Source organism: Ammospiza caudacuta, chromosome 3 (genome assembly GCF_027887145.1).
Source record: "Ammospiza caudacuta isolate bAmmCau1 chromosome 3, bAmmCau1.pri, whole genome shotgun sequence".
Taxonomy (NCBI): Eukaryota; Metazoa; Chordata; class Aves; order Passeriformes; family Passerellidae; genus Ammospiza; species Ammospiza caudacuta.
In genome coordinates, this window is record NC_080595.1 from 111,787,297 (window position 1) to 111,803,576 (window position 16,280).

General features: G+C 36.5%; 1 protein-coding gene across 2 annotated transcripts in view; it reads right to left on the minus strand.

The window, feature by feature from the left end:
• ATG5 (autophagy related 5) overlaps window positions 1–16,280 on the minus strand; it is a 73,880-nt gene that overhangs the window by 22,873 nt on the left and 34,727 nt on the right. For both annotated transcript variants that reach the window (XM_058801016.1, XM_058801017.1), the window contains exon 7: window positions 3,837–3,954. In XM_058801016.1, coding sequence (XP_058656999.1) covers window positions 3,837–3,954 — 118 coding nt within the window. The remainder of the gene's footprint in view (window positions 1–3,836; window positions 3,955–16,280) is intronic.

The following is a 16,280-nucleotide window of genomic DNA, read 5'->3' on the forward strand; positions in this document are numbered from 1 at the left end:
GTTTTTCCTTTTTCATTTTAACAAGTTTCCTGGATTATCATCATTTTAGAGATCACAAATTGAAGTCAAAGCGATATTATAGCCAGAAATATAAGTTTTTTGGAGGATGGGACAAAAGAATAGTTATGAGAGGCCTAAACTTTACTTCAGAAAGTGTCTAGGGTTTGCACACTCAGAGGCCCAGAGCTCTCACTGATTTCAAGCACAAGCAAGTAAACTGTTCAGCAGAATACTCATGCTGATCACTGGATTTTTCTGATGCTCCTCTCTATAAAATGTGTGGATTTGTAACACTCAGCTTGCCTGCTATTACATTTGAATGAATTCTCCGGGGAAAAAAGAACTAAATTCTGTTCCCAAAGGCAGTATTTAGCTGCCTAAATTATAATACTTCTTGAAGCACATTCATTCTTGATTTATTCCTTCAAGAATCAGGATTGTGATTTTTCATTCCACACACCTGATGCTAAAACACACCCAGCCTGGGCAGGAAGACAACAGTCTCAGAGAAGACAAAGAGAGATGAGAGGCAGAGAGAGGCAGAGATTATAAACAGAATGTAAATATAAGTATGTGAAGAAATTATGATTGTACAGCCAGTCTACAGCTCTGACACCTTCTAAACTTCAAGTATTCAACTTCAAATGGAGACAACTGCTTCAGAAGTAAAAACTTTAGGTGTGGTATCCCATGTTTCCAAAACATGCTTGTAAATTAAACTCTCCTAAACCCATATTTCCTCTGTATTTTGAACTAATGGAACATCTGTTGACATAGCAAATTTGTCAAATTCTCAGTGATCCAGCATCAGAGAGAAAATTATTTTACTGAATAAGTTTCATGGAGACTTCAATAGCACAATGTGCTGTGGTACTGCAGCCTCAGGAGTTTACTTGGTGGAAAAGTGTGATGCTTTTCCTCATTATGGCTGCTAATATTTCTACAGGCAAAACTCAAAAATGGCACTGAACATTCTGGTGAGTTAGTTGGTTTTTTAATAGCTCAAAGTTATATTAGAGCATGAACACTTAATATAGTGCACATTACATTTGAATAATGAATGAGTGGATTTAGTCAAGCAAGAGAATAATCAAATTCACTTCTTGGCTAAATTGAATAATCAGTGAACAGAGTATGATGACCTCAGCAGTCAAGCCTAAACCAGCACTGTCCTTCCCTGCCCATGATGCTTAGCAGTAAGAATCACATCTGTCATGGGCATCCATCTTTTCAGGTCACTCCCCTCTATGCCTGAACCTTTCTTGATCATCCCTCTGTCTTGTTCTAATTCTGCTTCTTCCTTTTTGTCTTTCCATGTTGCCATGCCTAAATTTCTGCTTTGTATTCCTGTCTCCAGTACAGCAAACCCTGAACAGGCTTTCCTCAGTCCTTTATCTGACAATCCCCAGCTCCACCTGACCACCTCTTCACCTGCAGCTTGTCATTCTGCCAGCACAACCTACCTTTCTTGTCATCTTCTGATTCAATTTGCTTCTCCAAATCCCCTCCTGAATCACCTGGCCAGCAGGATATCTACTCACCATTCTTTCACAGATGCCTTGCACAAGCTCTGTGCATGCTCCACAAGCAACATGATTCTTTTTCTCTCTCATCCTTTTATCATCTCCTACCCCACTTACTTTGTCCAGGTGTTCACATTTATTATGTCAGGTTTTGGCTTTTGCCCCAATCTCTTTCATTCTGCCACACTGTTTATAGTCACTCTCCCAATCACATTTAATGATTCCCAGATCTGTCATTTTCTTCTAAATTACTTGCTTAGACTCTTACCCCCCCTTCACTGGCTCTGTGTATCAGCCTACCCCCACATCTCCTCAGAAGCCCAGGCTGTTTTCTGCATTTAGCTCAGACAGCTTCCCCAGCTCTCCAGCACACCAGAAGGGGAGAATGCCCACAACACAGGAGGAACAACTGAACGACACTGCAACACAAAGCTGTGTTACAGGAGAAAATGTGCCGAGTTCTGGATAGCTCACACCCATCTGAGGGACCAGATCTATTAAACTCTGAAGTCTGCAAGTTGCTCAGTGAAAACTGGGCCAAAGTTAAACAGATGTATACAGTAACAGAGAAGCACATTCCAACACTCCAAAACCCACTGAATTTCACATCCCTCCTTTTATGTGTAAGAACAGTACCTACTTTCTCTTTTTCCAACTTTTTTTTTTGTCCAGGTTGAATAAATGCAAGCTTTTTTGGCTTTTAACAAAAACAAAGCAAGCAATTGGCACAGCCTGTTTCTGTTCTGCTGTCCAAGACTGGTGCTTTTGTCAACATCTGAAAAGAAGGCCTACTGATGGGAAGCATCATCACTGCTATTCAGATAGAATTGTATTACATTCACACTTTCAATAAGGGCAGTTAACTAGCACACTCACCATCTGCAGCTTTGGCAAATCTACATAAAAATTGTCATCCCTTAAATCCTGGAATAACATGTGCATAAATGCTTATGAGTTTTTTCATTTAATTTGTGCTCAACTGCCTATCACGTTAAAATGCATCCATCCTTCTCGATGATTTTTTAAAATTCCCTCTGTACCTTTCCAATAGGGTGTGTATGATACTGACAGTTAAGTACTTAAAGATGGTTAAACTTGCTGGTGCTAACATTCATGTATCCATTGGTATCTCCCTTTATCTTCTGGACAGTTAGTAGAAAGCATTACTTAAAATAATGCTCCAAAATTTAAAAGAGCTTTATGAAAAATGGCCACATGGTTAGCAATACTCCATATTTTTCTTACCTTCTGTTATTTTTGGAAATTGTTCTCATATGTTAACAAGTATTAAACAAGGGTAAAAAAAAAATGTACTTTGATATTTCAGTGAATTTCTAAGATCCTGATACTGGGAGAAATCTGTGATGACTGTTTAATTTTGAATGAAGCAACTTCTGTGTACAACAAAATCTTGCAGAATTTTATATTGATTTCCAATTCAGTGCTTCGCTGTTAAAAGATGCTAATACTACACCAGTAAATTCTGTGCCAAGATTTTCTCTAGAATATCACACATTTCTCTTAAGTTCCTCATTTACAGGTAAGGCAACAGCAAGAACAAATGAAAAACCTTTTGCATTAAATAATTTTGATCTTAATTTGCAGAGTACATAACTGTTACATTTATCCCCCCCAAAACGTGTATCATAGTTACAATACTTGTAAGCTTCGAGACTAAAATTACATCCAAAAAATTCTATTCCCTGAATAAGTGCAGATCAACAAATGCTATTGTATGAAATAATGTTACACTGATTGCTCACACAATACCAATTTGTAATCATAAATAAACTATTATATACTTGTAAAAATCTCTTACTGGTACATTTTAGAAGGTTGGACTTCAAGAACAAAAAAAAGCATTCTGAAAACATCTGCAATTTCTATCAGTTTTGGAATTTTACATATAAAAAGTTTTTGGAATACAAAATTAAAGGTAACTTAAAATCTGCTGACACTTTCCTAATTTTTTTAAAGTGCAGAAAATAATGTAGATATTTCTACTATGACCATCATAACAGCAAAAGAGTACAGGAATTTCAGAATAAAATTTCTAGAGATTAATTCTTTAGGAGTGACTAAGGACTCAATCTTACCTTCTTGAAACCATGCAGGGCACAGTAAAGAGCCAGGAATGAATGAAATCTGAAACTCTGGTACTGACATTTTAGCTCTCTCTCCAAAATAGTCATATTAAAAAAAACAACCCAACAAAAACACAAAACAAAACAAAGAAAACCCCTCTACCATAAAACCCAATAAATCAACAGAAAAAGAATTATCTTATGGGACAAAAAGTTATTTCTGCAGTACCTTCAGTGGTGATAGCACTAGGACACACATCTTTTAGCAGGTCTCCCAAAGTATGCAACTGTCCTCCTGAAGCAATTGGTCGAAATAGCTTCTGTATAAAAGGTCTCTCTGTTGTTGCCTGTTTCAATAAAAAATAATCAAACCAAACAATTAAAGGACCATGCAAATATGTAGTATTAGCACTTCAGACAGGTACACAATAGGACAGAACTAAAGGTTGCACCAGAAGAAACATCTGGTATTTCCACATTCCCCCTGCCTCACGCCTTGCATTTCATTCATATCATGAAATGCAGGGAAGTTTTTGTTTATTAACAATTACAAGTAAGCTGTCACTCCATAAAAAATGTGAAGATAATTCATAGATAGTGTCATGGATACAACAGTGTTAATTATTTTTTTAAAGCCCCAAATCTTCTGTTATGGGAATACAATCTGCTTTAACAAAAACCATTTTAATATATCCTTAACTTAAAAAAAACAAGCAGTGAGCACAAACTTAGAAGTTCAACATATCCTTATATATTTTTCCAAGCCAAAGCAATACTTTACCCTTACAGATCAACAGGTGATTTTTTTCTCAGTTTTTTTAATATCAAAAATTTCAAACTATTTCAGCTGCAAGAACCACTACCAACTTACACAATCAAGTGTTGTGCTTTGACAGACAACCAAGAATCTTCTACCCACTTAAGGAATTAGTCATATGTAAAGAACATACATGGCCCACTTCTGCTGCAGATATGCAAAGGAATCCAGAATTACTTCAACTAGGTATCTTTCAGTTTAAAGCCATTCCCTTTCTCCTATCATCACACAACACTGTAAAAAGTTCCTCCCCAGCTCTCTTGAGGGCACCTTTAGGTACTGGGAGGTCTCTTTGGAGCATTCTCTTCTCCAGGCAGATCAAGCAGAACTCCTTATTCCCCACATGCATTAGCACAGTTTCCAGCACAATTTGCTCCATGATCTTTGTTGGGCACTAAAGTTAGACTGGGGCCTGTAGTTCCCCAGGTCCTCCTTATTTTCCCTTTTTAAAAAATGGGGTTACATTTCAGTAGGAACTTCACTGGACTGCCACAACTTCTCAAATATGATGGATGGTGGCTTAGCCACTTCACGTGTCACTTTCCTCAAGTTATTTTGGGGTTTCTCTCACCCAGTCCCACAGACTTGTGCACTTTCAGGTTCCTTAGCTGTTCTTGGATCTGATCTTCTAGAGTGGGCAGTTCTTTATTCTCCCAGTCTCTTCCTTTTCCCTTCTGGGACTTGGGCAGTCTGGCTGGAATATTTGCTGGTGAAGAATGAGGCAAAAAGACACTGAATACCCCCACGTTCTGGGTAAACAGGTGTCCCATTTCTTCTGGAGAGGGCTCACAATTTTTCTAGCCTTCCTTTATCCCTGACATTCCCATAGAAGCTCCTCTTGTTGCTCTTGATGTCCCAGGCCAAATTGAATTCTATCAGATCTTCAGAACTTATTTAAGAATTGTGATTCTGTTAAGGTAGCTCTCTTCTTTGGGTATCTGTAAAAGCAGCTCCGGGGCAGCAAGAACCTGACATTGCAAAGATAGGCAAAGTTTTTTTTCCTGGTAACCTGACATGGCCACCCAAACCCACCACCTCAGGCAGAGAAGTTAAAAATCTCATATTCAACCAACCCAAACATTTTAATCTTGCTCCAAATGGTTGCTGACAATTTTCTGCTAGCAGCTAACTCCCAAAAGCAGCTGATGTGCCCTGCATTGAGGATGAGTGGGCTCCAGCAAATTAGACTTTCTTCACACATTATTTTAATTGGAACAAGCAATACAAGCCATTGCCCCTTTCAAATTTAGTTTCCTACCTCTCAGAAACTATCTGCCATCCTATTATGGTAATTAAAAAATAGAAACAACTCAATATCAAGAGGTATGTTCTCTCCCAGTGGGGGTTTATGGGCAAAAAACAATCACTCAAACAAACACGTAAAGAACAACACAACTGTCACTCACAGGCAGGGAGTCTTTGCCTGAGCAGTGCTCTAGCTCAGAGGTAATTCCAGGGCAGTACAGTGCAGAACTGTTGACACACAATTACTTGTTACTTCTTGCTAACAGTCTTCAAATAAGGAAAAATAGTATTTTCCCAGTTTTTCTTATGAAGAATAATAAAAAGTCATTTCCTAGCTGCTCCAATCACTTCCCCATGTCCTCAGGGTACCAGTATGGGCATATCATCAGTGCTAATGAAATATCTGAACATTTGAAAAATGATGGGAGGCACACAGCCAGCAGGATGCATCCACCTCAGACAGATCCACACTAGAAAAGTGAACTCTGGCACATTATGCTGAACAAATATACATGCAAAACATTAAAAATAAAAAAGGAAAAAAACCCCAGTCCCTCTAAAACATTGTTTTAGTCAAAACAATTTTGTATCAGGTTTACTTTTTAAAAATAATTGGATATTCACAGAAGTCCAGTCATAACTCCCAAGTGTTTAACACCTGAAGTAGAAGTGGAAATAAATGGAAGTATGTAGTCAAAGGTTGTTATCATCAACAGACTTTTAAGATAAGAATTTCCCAAGTGTGTACTGCAGTTTCTCATTATTTATTAATAAATTAAGAACAATTTTTTCCCTAGCTATAATAATTTAATGCCAAGAGGGAAAAGCCAAAATTGTATTTTCTCAAGTCTCTCACATAGTTCCTGACTGCTGCAAACAATATCCTCAGCTTCTATCGTGAAACATTATAGAAAATTAATTCAGTTTTGCATTTTAAGTGTTAAGCAACACAGATGTGGTAAAGTAAATAAAAATCACTGGTCTTCATCAATGTTAAAATGATAAAAGTAACTGTCTGTTGTTTATACAAAGACTGTGGTTCACAAATCTAATCCTACAGGCAGAGCATTACCCCAAGATGCTTACACACTTCTTCCCTCACAAGCAGCAGATGCTTTATGCATTAAAAGAATCAAAAGAAAAGTGCCATGCTACATTCCACAGTATTTACAGGATACAAGTGTCTTGGTCATACAGGAGCATAGTTTTAGAACAACTTTGCCATCCCCCTTTTTCATGTGTAGCAATATAAGACCAGCTTGACTACAACTTTCTACACCAGCATTGCCATCCCTGCAAGTCCTGGCCAGGCTGGGTGGAGCTTTGAGCAACATGGTTTAGTGCAAGATGGCCCTGCCCATGGCAGGTGGGGTGGACTCAATGACCTTTGAAAGGCCCCTTCCAACTCCATTCCAAACTATTCTATGATTCCATTTACTAGAACAAGACATGAAGGAACAGCCACCATGAATAGCTGCTTTTATAATGTTGTGTTTTGTACAATATTTGCTTACTCAATAATGAGAAAATCTAATCTAACCCACAAAGATATCACTGCATAACTGATAATGATTTTAAATAATCTACACCAGATCTAAGGCAAATGTTCATACAATATCTATCATTTTGCCAGCTAAAATGATCAAACCTTCAACAGAAATTTGGAATTTTAAAAATTATTTTATTTTACAGTGTAGCCTCCATGTAGCTGTGAACCGTTCAAGATTCTGGACGCATTTGCAGGATACAATAGGTGAAAGTCAATCAGTAATTGCCAATCCCTGCAGAAAAAATGCCTTCAGGTATATGAGCATAGGAAGACAATCACTCAGCCAACATCTCACAAATGCAGAACAAATGAAGATTTTACTCTTTTTAAAAGAAATTTTAAGCCCTGACAATGACAGGAGAGTGAGGGTGAAAACAAATTACACCACAGTGAGAAAGATTAAAGTTACCTATTCAGGAACACTGGTACTGAGAAGAGTTATAGGTGAGGGCAAGTTTTAAGAGGCCCTCTAATGCAGTGCAAAGCCTCACAGGATCACAATCTTTACAGTCACATGCTATGCTAACAAATGTAACTCTTTCCTCCCTATCATCCTGGCAAAAAAAAAAAAAAAAAGTTGTCAGCTTGCCTGGTCCTTTTCAGAGTCAACACAACATCAAACACTGCATGAAATCCACAATTTAATTAGTCAGATATTTACACAGGATGCATCTTAAAATGAAAAACATAACTCACTGGGTTTTAATCTGGAAAAATCACAGTTACCACTATTTCCATCAAGAGGAAGGGATTTGGATTTTTCTGCCTAAACACTCAGCTGCTCCTCAATATTCAAACAAATAAAAGTTACCATGCATACTGAACTCACAAAGTAAAAAAGAAGTTCTTACAATCCCCAGATGTGTATAAGCTGGTAACCTAAAACGATAAAAGCTGAGACCTCCCTACATATTCCATTATATTTTCAGTAACTTGTCAAATTCATAGTCTGTGCTGTGTTGTGATGAACAACTTTACATTAAATAAACCTCTCTTAATTTCATAGAACCATTTTGTTTAAGCTTAAACTCAACCAAGAAGCTTTAGAAGTAAAGAGTTTGCACAATAATGCTAGTCATTGTATATAAAAAAGAAAGAACAGGAAAATAAAATTATGCAAATATTTGCTAAAATACATTTTTTCCATACATTTCTGCCTTGTAGAAATGTTTTCAATTAAGAATCTCAATGCACAATTTAAAAGTGACTAACTGAAAAGCTGATGAGTTGCAGTAGTCACAGAACCATCACAACACCATGCTTGTCCAAAAGCAAGATACTGCAAATCCCCATCTGAAATACTGTTCTTCCACTGGTGCTGAAATTTTGGGATTTTGCTGGAATTTCAAGATGATTTCTTTTTGCTTAATATTAGACCAGACTCATTGAGTATTTAATTGTGGAGATGGTACAACAATGTTTCTGGGTGGGAGTTGATGGGGTTTTTTTGTTTTGTTTCTTTCCTTTTAAAAAAAACTTAAAAAAACCCTTCCATCTCTTTCATAAAGATGATTTTCAGCTCAACAAGCTTAAGTACACACAAAAATGATCTTGCTTTATCTATTTGAAATCTGTCACCTTTCAAATGCCATTAATATTTTTGAGCTTCTATTACAAGAGGCATAAAACATGACAATGGGCTATGTCTTTATCCTGTAATCATTGCTCCTCTCCTCTTCAAATCTTCCAAGTAATAGAGGGCTTCTCACAGACAACCCACTGCTTTATTCTATACCTTTGATAATTTTTCTATTTTACTCTTTAACTTGTTGGGACTGGAACAACATTCCAAAAAAAAAAAAAAAAAAGACTATTTCTAGTATTTCTTTAGTCTCTGCAAAGTCCACCAAGTAGATGTTCTAGTTATGATTCTGTGTGCTTTGAATAAGGCTGGCATTGCTTTTAATTATTGATTCAAAATTTTGAACTGCTTATCTGCAGTATCACAACATTGTTCAGAGAAAAAAGAACAACTCAATATAAAACAGAATTATTTTTTTAATAAAAGAAGCAAGTAAAGCTTTTATAAGTCCAACACGTAACTAAAACCCGTAAGACAAAAAGAAGAATAGACATTTTCAACACACCTACCCAGAATTACCACAAAAATTGAGTCACTGACAGGATGTGCTGTGGGTTGCAGGACTAGCTATAAAATCAACAAATATGTTAAATCAAATTACCTGTTTTTCCTATACTACATTTTAAATCTCTCTAATAAATTAGACATTTTCAGTGGTTGTAAAAATTACAACATATATACCTGAGTTTAAACTATAGAAAAAAATTAATCCTTTCACCTGTTTTGGAGTTTGCATTAGAATTTTTACAGTTAAATGTTGTAAAAAGGACTCTGGTTTCCTCATTGAATGGAAAATCTTAATTATGATGGACAGGAATTTTACACTCCCTACTATTCTTAAGAGGCCTGAAACAACAACAACAAAAAGATTCGACAAACAGGCTACACTTCATACATTTAATTACATTAACTCCAGTCACCTAAATTAGTAGTGCAGAAGTTTATCACTAGATTAAAGCTGAAGATGATTCTATGAATGCATGCACATTTGCTTTAATATGGTCATGCTAAATATGTGCCTCTATAATGGCACTTCTGCAGAACTCCTTAGATAGGGAAGCAATCATGGTATCAGTCATACGTGTCAAGGAATCACAACATCAAGTCAAGTGAAAATTCTGTTATTCTTGAAAGCACTCCTAACAGTATTACACAAACTGAGAAACATTTAGGTGGTGCTGAACATAAATGATCACTGGTTTAAAAGCAAGATAAATTACATGATGTGTTTTCTTGGTGGAAGCTTTAACAGACCTTAACAATAGCCCCCATAACATGTGGCAAGTATTATGTCAAGAATTGATGCAAGTAATAATTCTAAAATTATCTAGTATCTTAGCCAAAACTGTAGTCAAATTAAAGCCACAACTAGAATTATAAACACATCTGGAATAAGGTTAAAATTTTATGTAGTAGAGCTTATTACAGTTATGTCTAGACAATAATATTGAACCATTTTTGATCATGAATGGTTAAGGACTATTCTCCTAATCATTCATGGACAACAGCTTGTGTCTTCCTTGATGCCTTTCATTAAACAGAGCATACTTATGAAGCAACTGCAGTTCTGTGCTAACTTTGTACACAACTAACAATAGTTTAGCATTATAAACCTACAGAGAAATATGGCAACTATTTCAGCTAATTCTCCCTTACATTGTTGAGAGCAATTACTTCCTCATCCTTAAAAAGATTAAAGAACCATTTAAAATATCACCCTTCTCCATATTATTTAAACTGGCAGAGAATGCTTCCTTACAATCTTTTAGAAAAAACTTTACGTAATAGCAACAAAATGAGTAATTAGAACCATATAAAACATTTGAAAGTTAATGTCCTACCACATGTTCTAGTTATCTGAAAAAGATATGTGTAGTTAGAAAGCATCCCTTAACAAACTGATTAAAAGTTTAATGTCCTGAGTGCATTGTGACACTTCAGAATTGAAGACATTGCTTAAGTTTCTGTAACTGTTTGTGAAGATGCCTCATGTTGTTTACACTGATTTTGTACTCAAAATACTTTCTGATGTTCAGATAGATATTTATACACATTGATGAGATCTCCCCAACCCTAAATTTTTTCTTCTCTAGACTGAACAGTCATAGCTCCCACAGTCTTTTTGCACCTCTGATGTTAGATTCAGTAGCTCCTCAATCATCTCAGTGGTCCTTGATGCTACTCTCATCCCATAGCCCCATGTGTCTCTTGAACTGCCCAAAACCAGATTCCAGGTGTGGTCTCACCAGTGTTGAGTGAACTGGAGGGATCATTTCCCTCAAGCTGCTGAAAACGCTCATCCTGCAGCAGCCCAGGATATAATTTACTTTCCTTGTCATAGGTCCCACTGCTATGTGTGACCTATGACAGGGAGTCATTTGTGGCTCATTTTTAACAAGAGTATGTATTGCCAAAAGTTCCAATTCCATACAAAAAGTTGCAGAAGTACCACTCAAAATGCCTAACAAGTATGGCTGAATCACATTCTGGCTGTTGCCTGGTCTTTCAAATTATTTTCTTGTGCAGGGAAAGTAGCACTGTATTCTATGAACAACTGGATTTGCATTATTTTTAATATCAGATGAATTGGACAGATCCTAGAAGCAGAAGAAAGTCAACACTTGAGACACACAGAGCAGACAGCAGGCAACCATCACAGAGCCAGAAACAGCAGAGACTGAACACAAAAAGCAGCTTCAAGAGGCAGTTTTGTTGAGCCCTGAGAAGACAAACACACCTACAATAAAAGCATGGCCTCAAAGTAATACATTTCCTTCCCAGGAAAGAATTTGTATTTGTAACTGGTAACATGTCAAGACATCTGAAGAGTCAGGGACAACAAACCAATAGTGCTCTTCACAGCTACAGTGCTTTATGTGCACATGCAGACCTAAGCCTCACTTAAAAATTGAGCAATTGAACACTGACTACCTATCAAGCAAACAACTTTAGAAATGGATTTACATCCACAAAAACAAACACTACATTGCTTGCTTAAGAGCAGTGAAAAATACAATACTTCATAAATCTCTTCAAGCTACTTCAAACCATTAAATCCAATAATTGCTGTAGTTTTCTACACTAATGATTAACCAAAAGGAGCTCCTATAATCAAGGACAAAAAAAATGTTTTAAAAATTGTTTGCTAATTCATACTGTATTTCTAGAGTGTGCTTTCTCATAGGTCTGTTCCATTCCACATTTACCTGTAGAGAATTTGCTTTTAGTCTTCTGGAAAATGCAAATAGAAGTCTTGGTACTTTCCAAAAACAGAACACTTTCTATATTTTCTTATCCTCAATTCTGTGCACAAGTTAACCTGCTTTATTCACCTATTTTATTTTAAAATAAGTAAAGGTGAAATGCTGATATTGATAAATCAAAACAGGTACTGTCTGTGGCTTTCATCTCTGCAGAGTTTTGCATCAGCATGATAGGACAGCTAGGCTCAGTTCCACAGGCACTGCTTATGCTGCACAGCCACAGAAATGACCCTTGAAGATGACATCCCTCATTTCTCTGAAGAAAAAATTACATATCAGCTTTTCCCTTTTTCTGAGGAAATTAGAAGAGCCAATCTCTAGGGAATACAGCTCAGGTAAGCTTCAGGTAGGCAAAGTCCCTTTTGCCACAACCTAAGAACTTGCCCACATTACACAGTATTTGATAAAAGCAGCAAATCACTTAGTGTTGACTACAGCATGTGAAATGGAAAAGCAAAGTGATCAGCTTCAATGATCAGAGGACAGGTAGCATTATACTAAAGAACAATGCAATTAAATTATAAGATCTGTGGGTAACTGTACACAGACCCAAATGAAATGAATTAATGCTTCATTCATTGTCTTCATTACAGCCTCTCAATGTACTGATATTCTTAAGAATAAAGATTCAAGGATGAGGTAAAAAGTGCAGTTTTTAAAGAATTGCATACATACACTAACATTCTTAACAAATTTAGGATGATATATAAATCTACAAGGTTACCACCTTAATGAAACAGTTTAGGGAGCCACAAGGATTCAAACCTCATGGCTTAAATTCAAACTTGTAGCATGAACACTTTCCCAAACTTATTTACACTCAACTCCATTATCATAAGACAATTCAAAGAAAAGACAACAATTGAAGAGTTTTATACAATACCAGTTGGTTAAAAAGTTACTACCAATTTGTAATTGGAGGGTGCAATTAAGATTAAGATACTTTCAAAGATTAAGATTAAGGTACTTTCAAATTGCCAATGGACTTTTTTTCCCCCACACAAACTGTTCATTATTCCACTGTAATTCAAGATGCACTTTGACTTCATTTAGTAACTAGTAAGATTCTACTGGTTTTTCATATACTTAGATTCTTCTGGGATTTACAAGTAACTTAAATACTGCAAGATAAAAAAAAGGATTAAAAAAAAATACTACCCATTTTACCCCCAATATGCAGAATCCAGTATATCCCTAATTTTTTTAAAACTAGTTATAATTAACTCAGAACCTCAACAAACTGTTTCTCATACAAGCAAAACTACTTTATTCACTGTATGCAAGCTACATCTACGCTCAACCCAGAAGAATTACTGTAGCTCCTAGTGACAGGCCTGAACTAGTTTAAAACCATCCAGCTTGGTAACAGCTCAACCACAGCTGAGAATCAACACAAATCGAGGTTTTATAGCTCCATCTCCTCTGCATCTCCTTCCCTGAGCACTGTGCAACTTTTACAACAGCTTTGAACTAGGCAGATTGACAGTTTTACAGACAACCTGGGCATATTTAAGGAAACTTTAGTCACGTTTTGACAATAAATACAGTTTATCATCTCAGAACTTTTCTTTGAAACTCTGATTGACAGCTCCCATGAGGTACCAAGATTCTTAAAGGCACAAGGCTGAACTTGCACAGGGGCTCCTGAAGTCTTTCAAGAGAGCTGCATGAGCACTCCTTAATACAGAATATGTTAAAAAAGTCATCTTTAGCAGCACTGGTTTGAGCCAGCTCATTTCAGTGTGCACTGTGATGCATAAGAAAAGCTTATGCAATTACGGAACCTCTGGTGGGACTGTGGTGACAGTGACCTTCAACTCAAGGTGAGAACTAGTCAAATTGCTATTACTTTCAGCACAGAACAAAACATCCCAGTTCAGAAAATGAGTATTTAAGGATCACACTGCCCCTGTGCAATACTCGATAGAAATGTTTCTTTCTCTTCCCCCCACCTCCCCCAGTCATGAGGCACAAGGAAAAATATTTACCTAATAAAGCTTTTAAAATTTCTTATTTATGAAGCTTTGATTTTGAAGCAATTTAAAACTGGTGAAAGTGTGCTACTGTTTCTTTAGTGCCAAACCATCAGTTATTAGAAAAACTCAGAGTCCATTTGTTTCTCTTCAGCACAGAAATTCAGCTGAGCCCAGCTGTTACACAAATCACCCTCTCACATGATCTTCCTATTCACTCAAACTTCTTCCTTGTAAAAGGAAGTTTTTAAGAAACAAATTGTCTATTTTCAGCAAGTCCTTTATGAAAGCATCATTTTCAATAAATAAGAAAAAACGAAGATATTGTACACAGATCTGTTCAAGACCATTCTACACTAGCCAACAAAATGCTGAAACTTGCTGTGTTGTGTTGCCCTCTTCAGGTCAACAGCATATTTTCTAGTTCCCTTCCTTGACGAGGTATTGCATTGCAACTTCTTCCATAACATTTTTTAGATATGAAGTTTCAAGTAGCAGCTAACTTCACCTGTATTCTACCAATGCTTGAATCATTTGTGGTTTTATATCCTATAAAAATTAACTTCACTTTTGCCCTTAATATCTCCCTAACCTCAATACTAATCTTGAGGATTATCAAGCTATCAGCCAGTGTTTGAAAAGATGACTAAAAACAAACTTCAGTACTGATAAGAAAGTCTCATGACAAGAGGCTTAAAAAGCTGAATTGATTCAGCTTAGCAAAGAAAGCTCCTGATACCAATCCATAAGTGAATATGGAAGATCAGAAAGTCACATGACTTTAAAGGGGGGTAAGGCAAAACAGAATCTAGAAATTGAAGTCAGAGAAATTCAGACTTGAAATGCAATGGAGACTTTTCAACAACAAAAAAAAATTTAATAATCTACTAGAATAAAAAGGTAGGTTTATTATTACTTGAAAACTCTACAGGTAGACCCAGTATCTTTCCAAAAAGCCTCTTTTGATCTTTTTTTTAAATAGCTGTCATAATGTGGGCCAAATTGTGCTGTTGATTTGCATACTTGCAATGGGTTTTGCAATTGCTTATCTCAGCTCTGCCAATTAATGTGGAAATATGGATGAAACAGTCTTCAATTGCTTGGAAATGGCCATGCTTGAGCTTCTGATTCACTTATTGAGACAGGTATTAACAATGTCTTAAAATATTTTACTTCCCACTCCCACTTTTAGAGGACAGGTCATGGTAAACATTTATATCGACTCAGACATCTCAATAATGCAGCCTTGAGTAAAGAGCAAAGTGTTGAATTTAACTTATATATTATTAATATGAGAATTTCCCTCATGTTACAAAGGAAGAGAAACATCCTCACAATTTGTGACTGTACAACTTTATCTCGACATTTTAAGGGACTTATGATAGGAAAACCTGTTCAAAGTTAAGGCCTACTATGTAATTGTAAACAATAAAACGAATAAGTTAATCAAAACCCTTAGAAAATGGAAGCAAAGGAAATGCTTGCTCAGTACCAAATAAAGGAAACACAATCACAAATCATCCCTTCTTGGAACAGCAAACACAAAACAGCCAACCTGCCTCAAGCAATTGAGACTCTAAAAAAACTCAGGAAAACTTGGCATGAAGAGTTCTTATCTACTTTCCTTCAAATAATTTTGTAATTTTAATCTCAAGAATGAAATACACTATACAGCTGTAAATCCCATACACTCAGAGGACAGAGTCCAGAGAAATAAAGCATGATGAGGTGGGTGAGCATGACATGGGAAGAGAGCAAGAAACAAAAATGGGGAATGAGTACAAATGAAGTACACAACAGCTGAGACTCAGAACGCTCCCACAGCAGGCAGCAGCTCATCAGAGCAGTCTCTATCAGCATGTAGAGATTCCTCTCCTGACTAATATGCCCGGTCACAGAGCTTGGAGCCAAAGACTGATGAAAACTTCCTGCTATCTATCAGCCAGTTTGTTCAATTAGACTGTGAAACATCAGCTGGTCTTATAAACACAGGGGGAAATTCCACAAGCCAAACCAGCTCTAGTACTGGATACAGAAAGCTTGACACCTGGGATTCAAAATATACTCAAAACACTACTATTATTTTCTTTCTTGCCATTAAAGAACAAGTGCAAAAAGCACTCAATTCTACAGTACTATCAGATAAAAGGCAAAAAAGCTTCTGTGCACCTGTCAGTTGAAGACAAAGCAGCTTACGCCTCTGAAGAGATGAAGTGGGGAACTTCTTTTTTGACACATTGAATT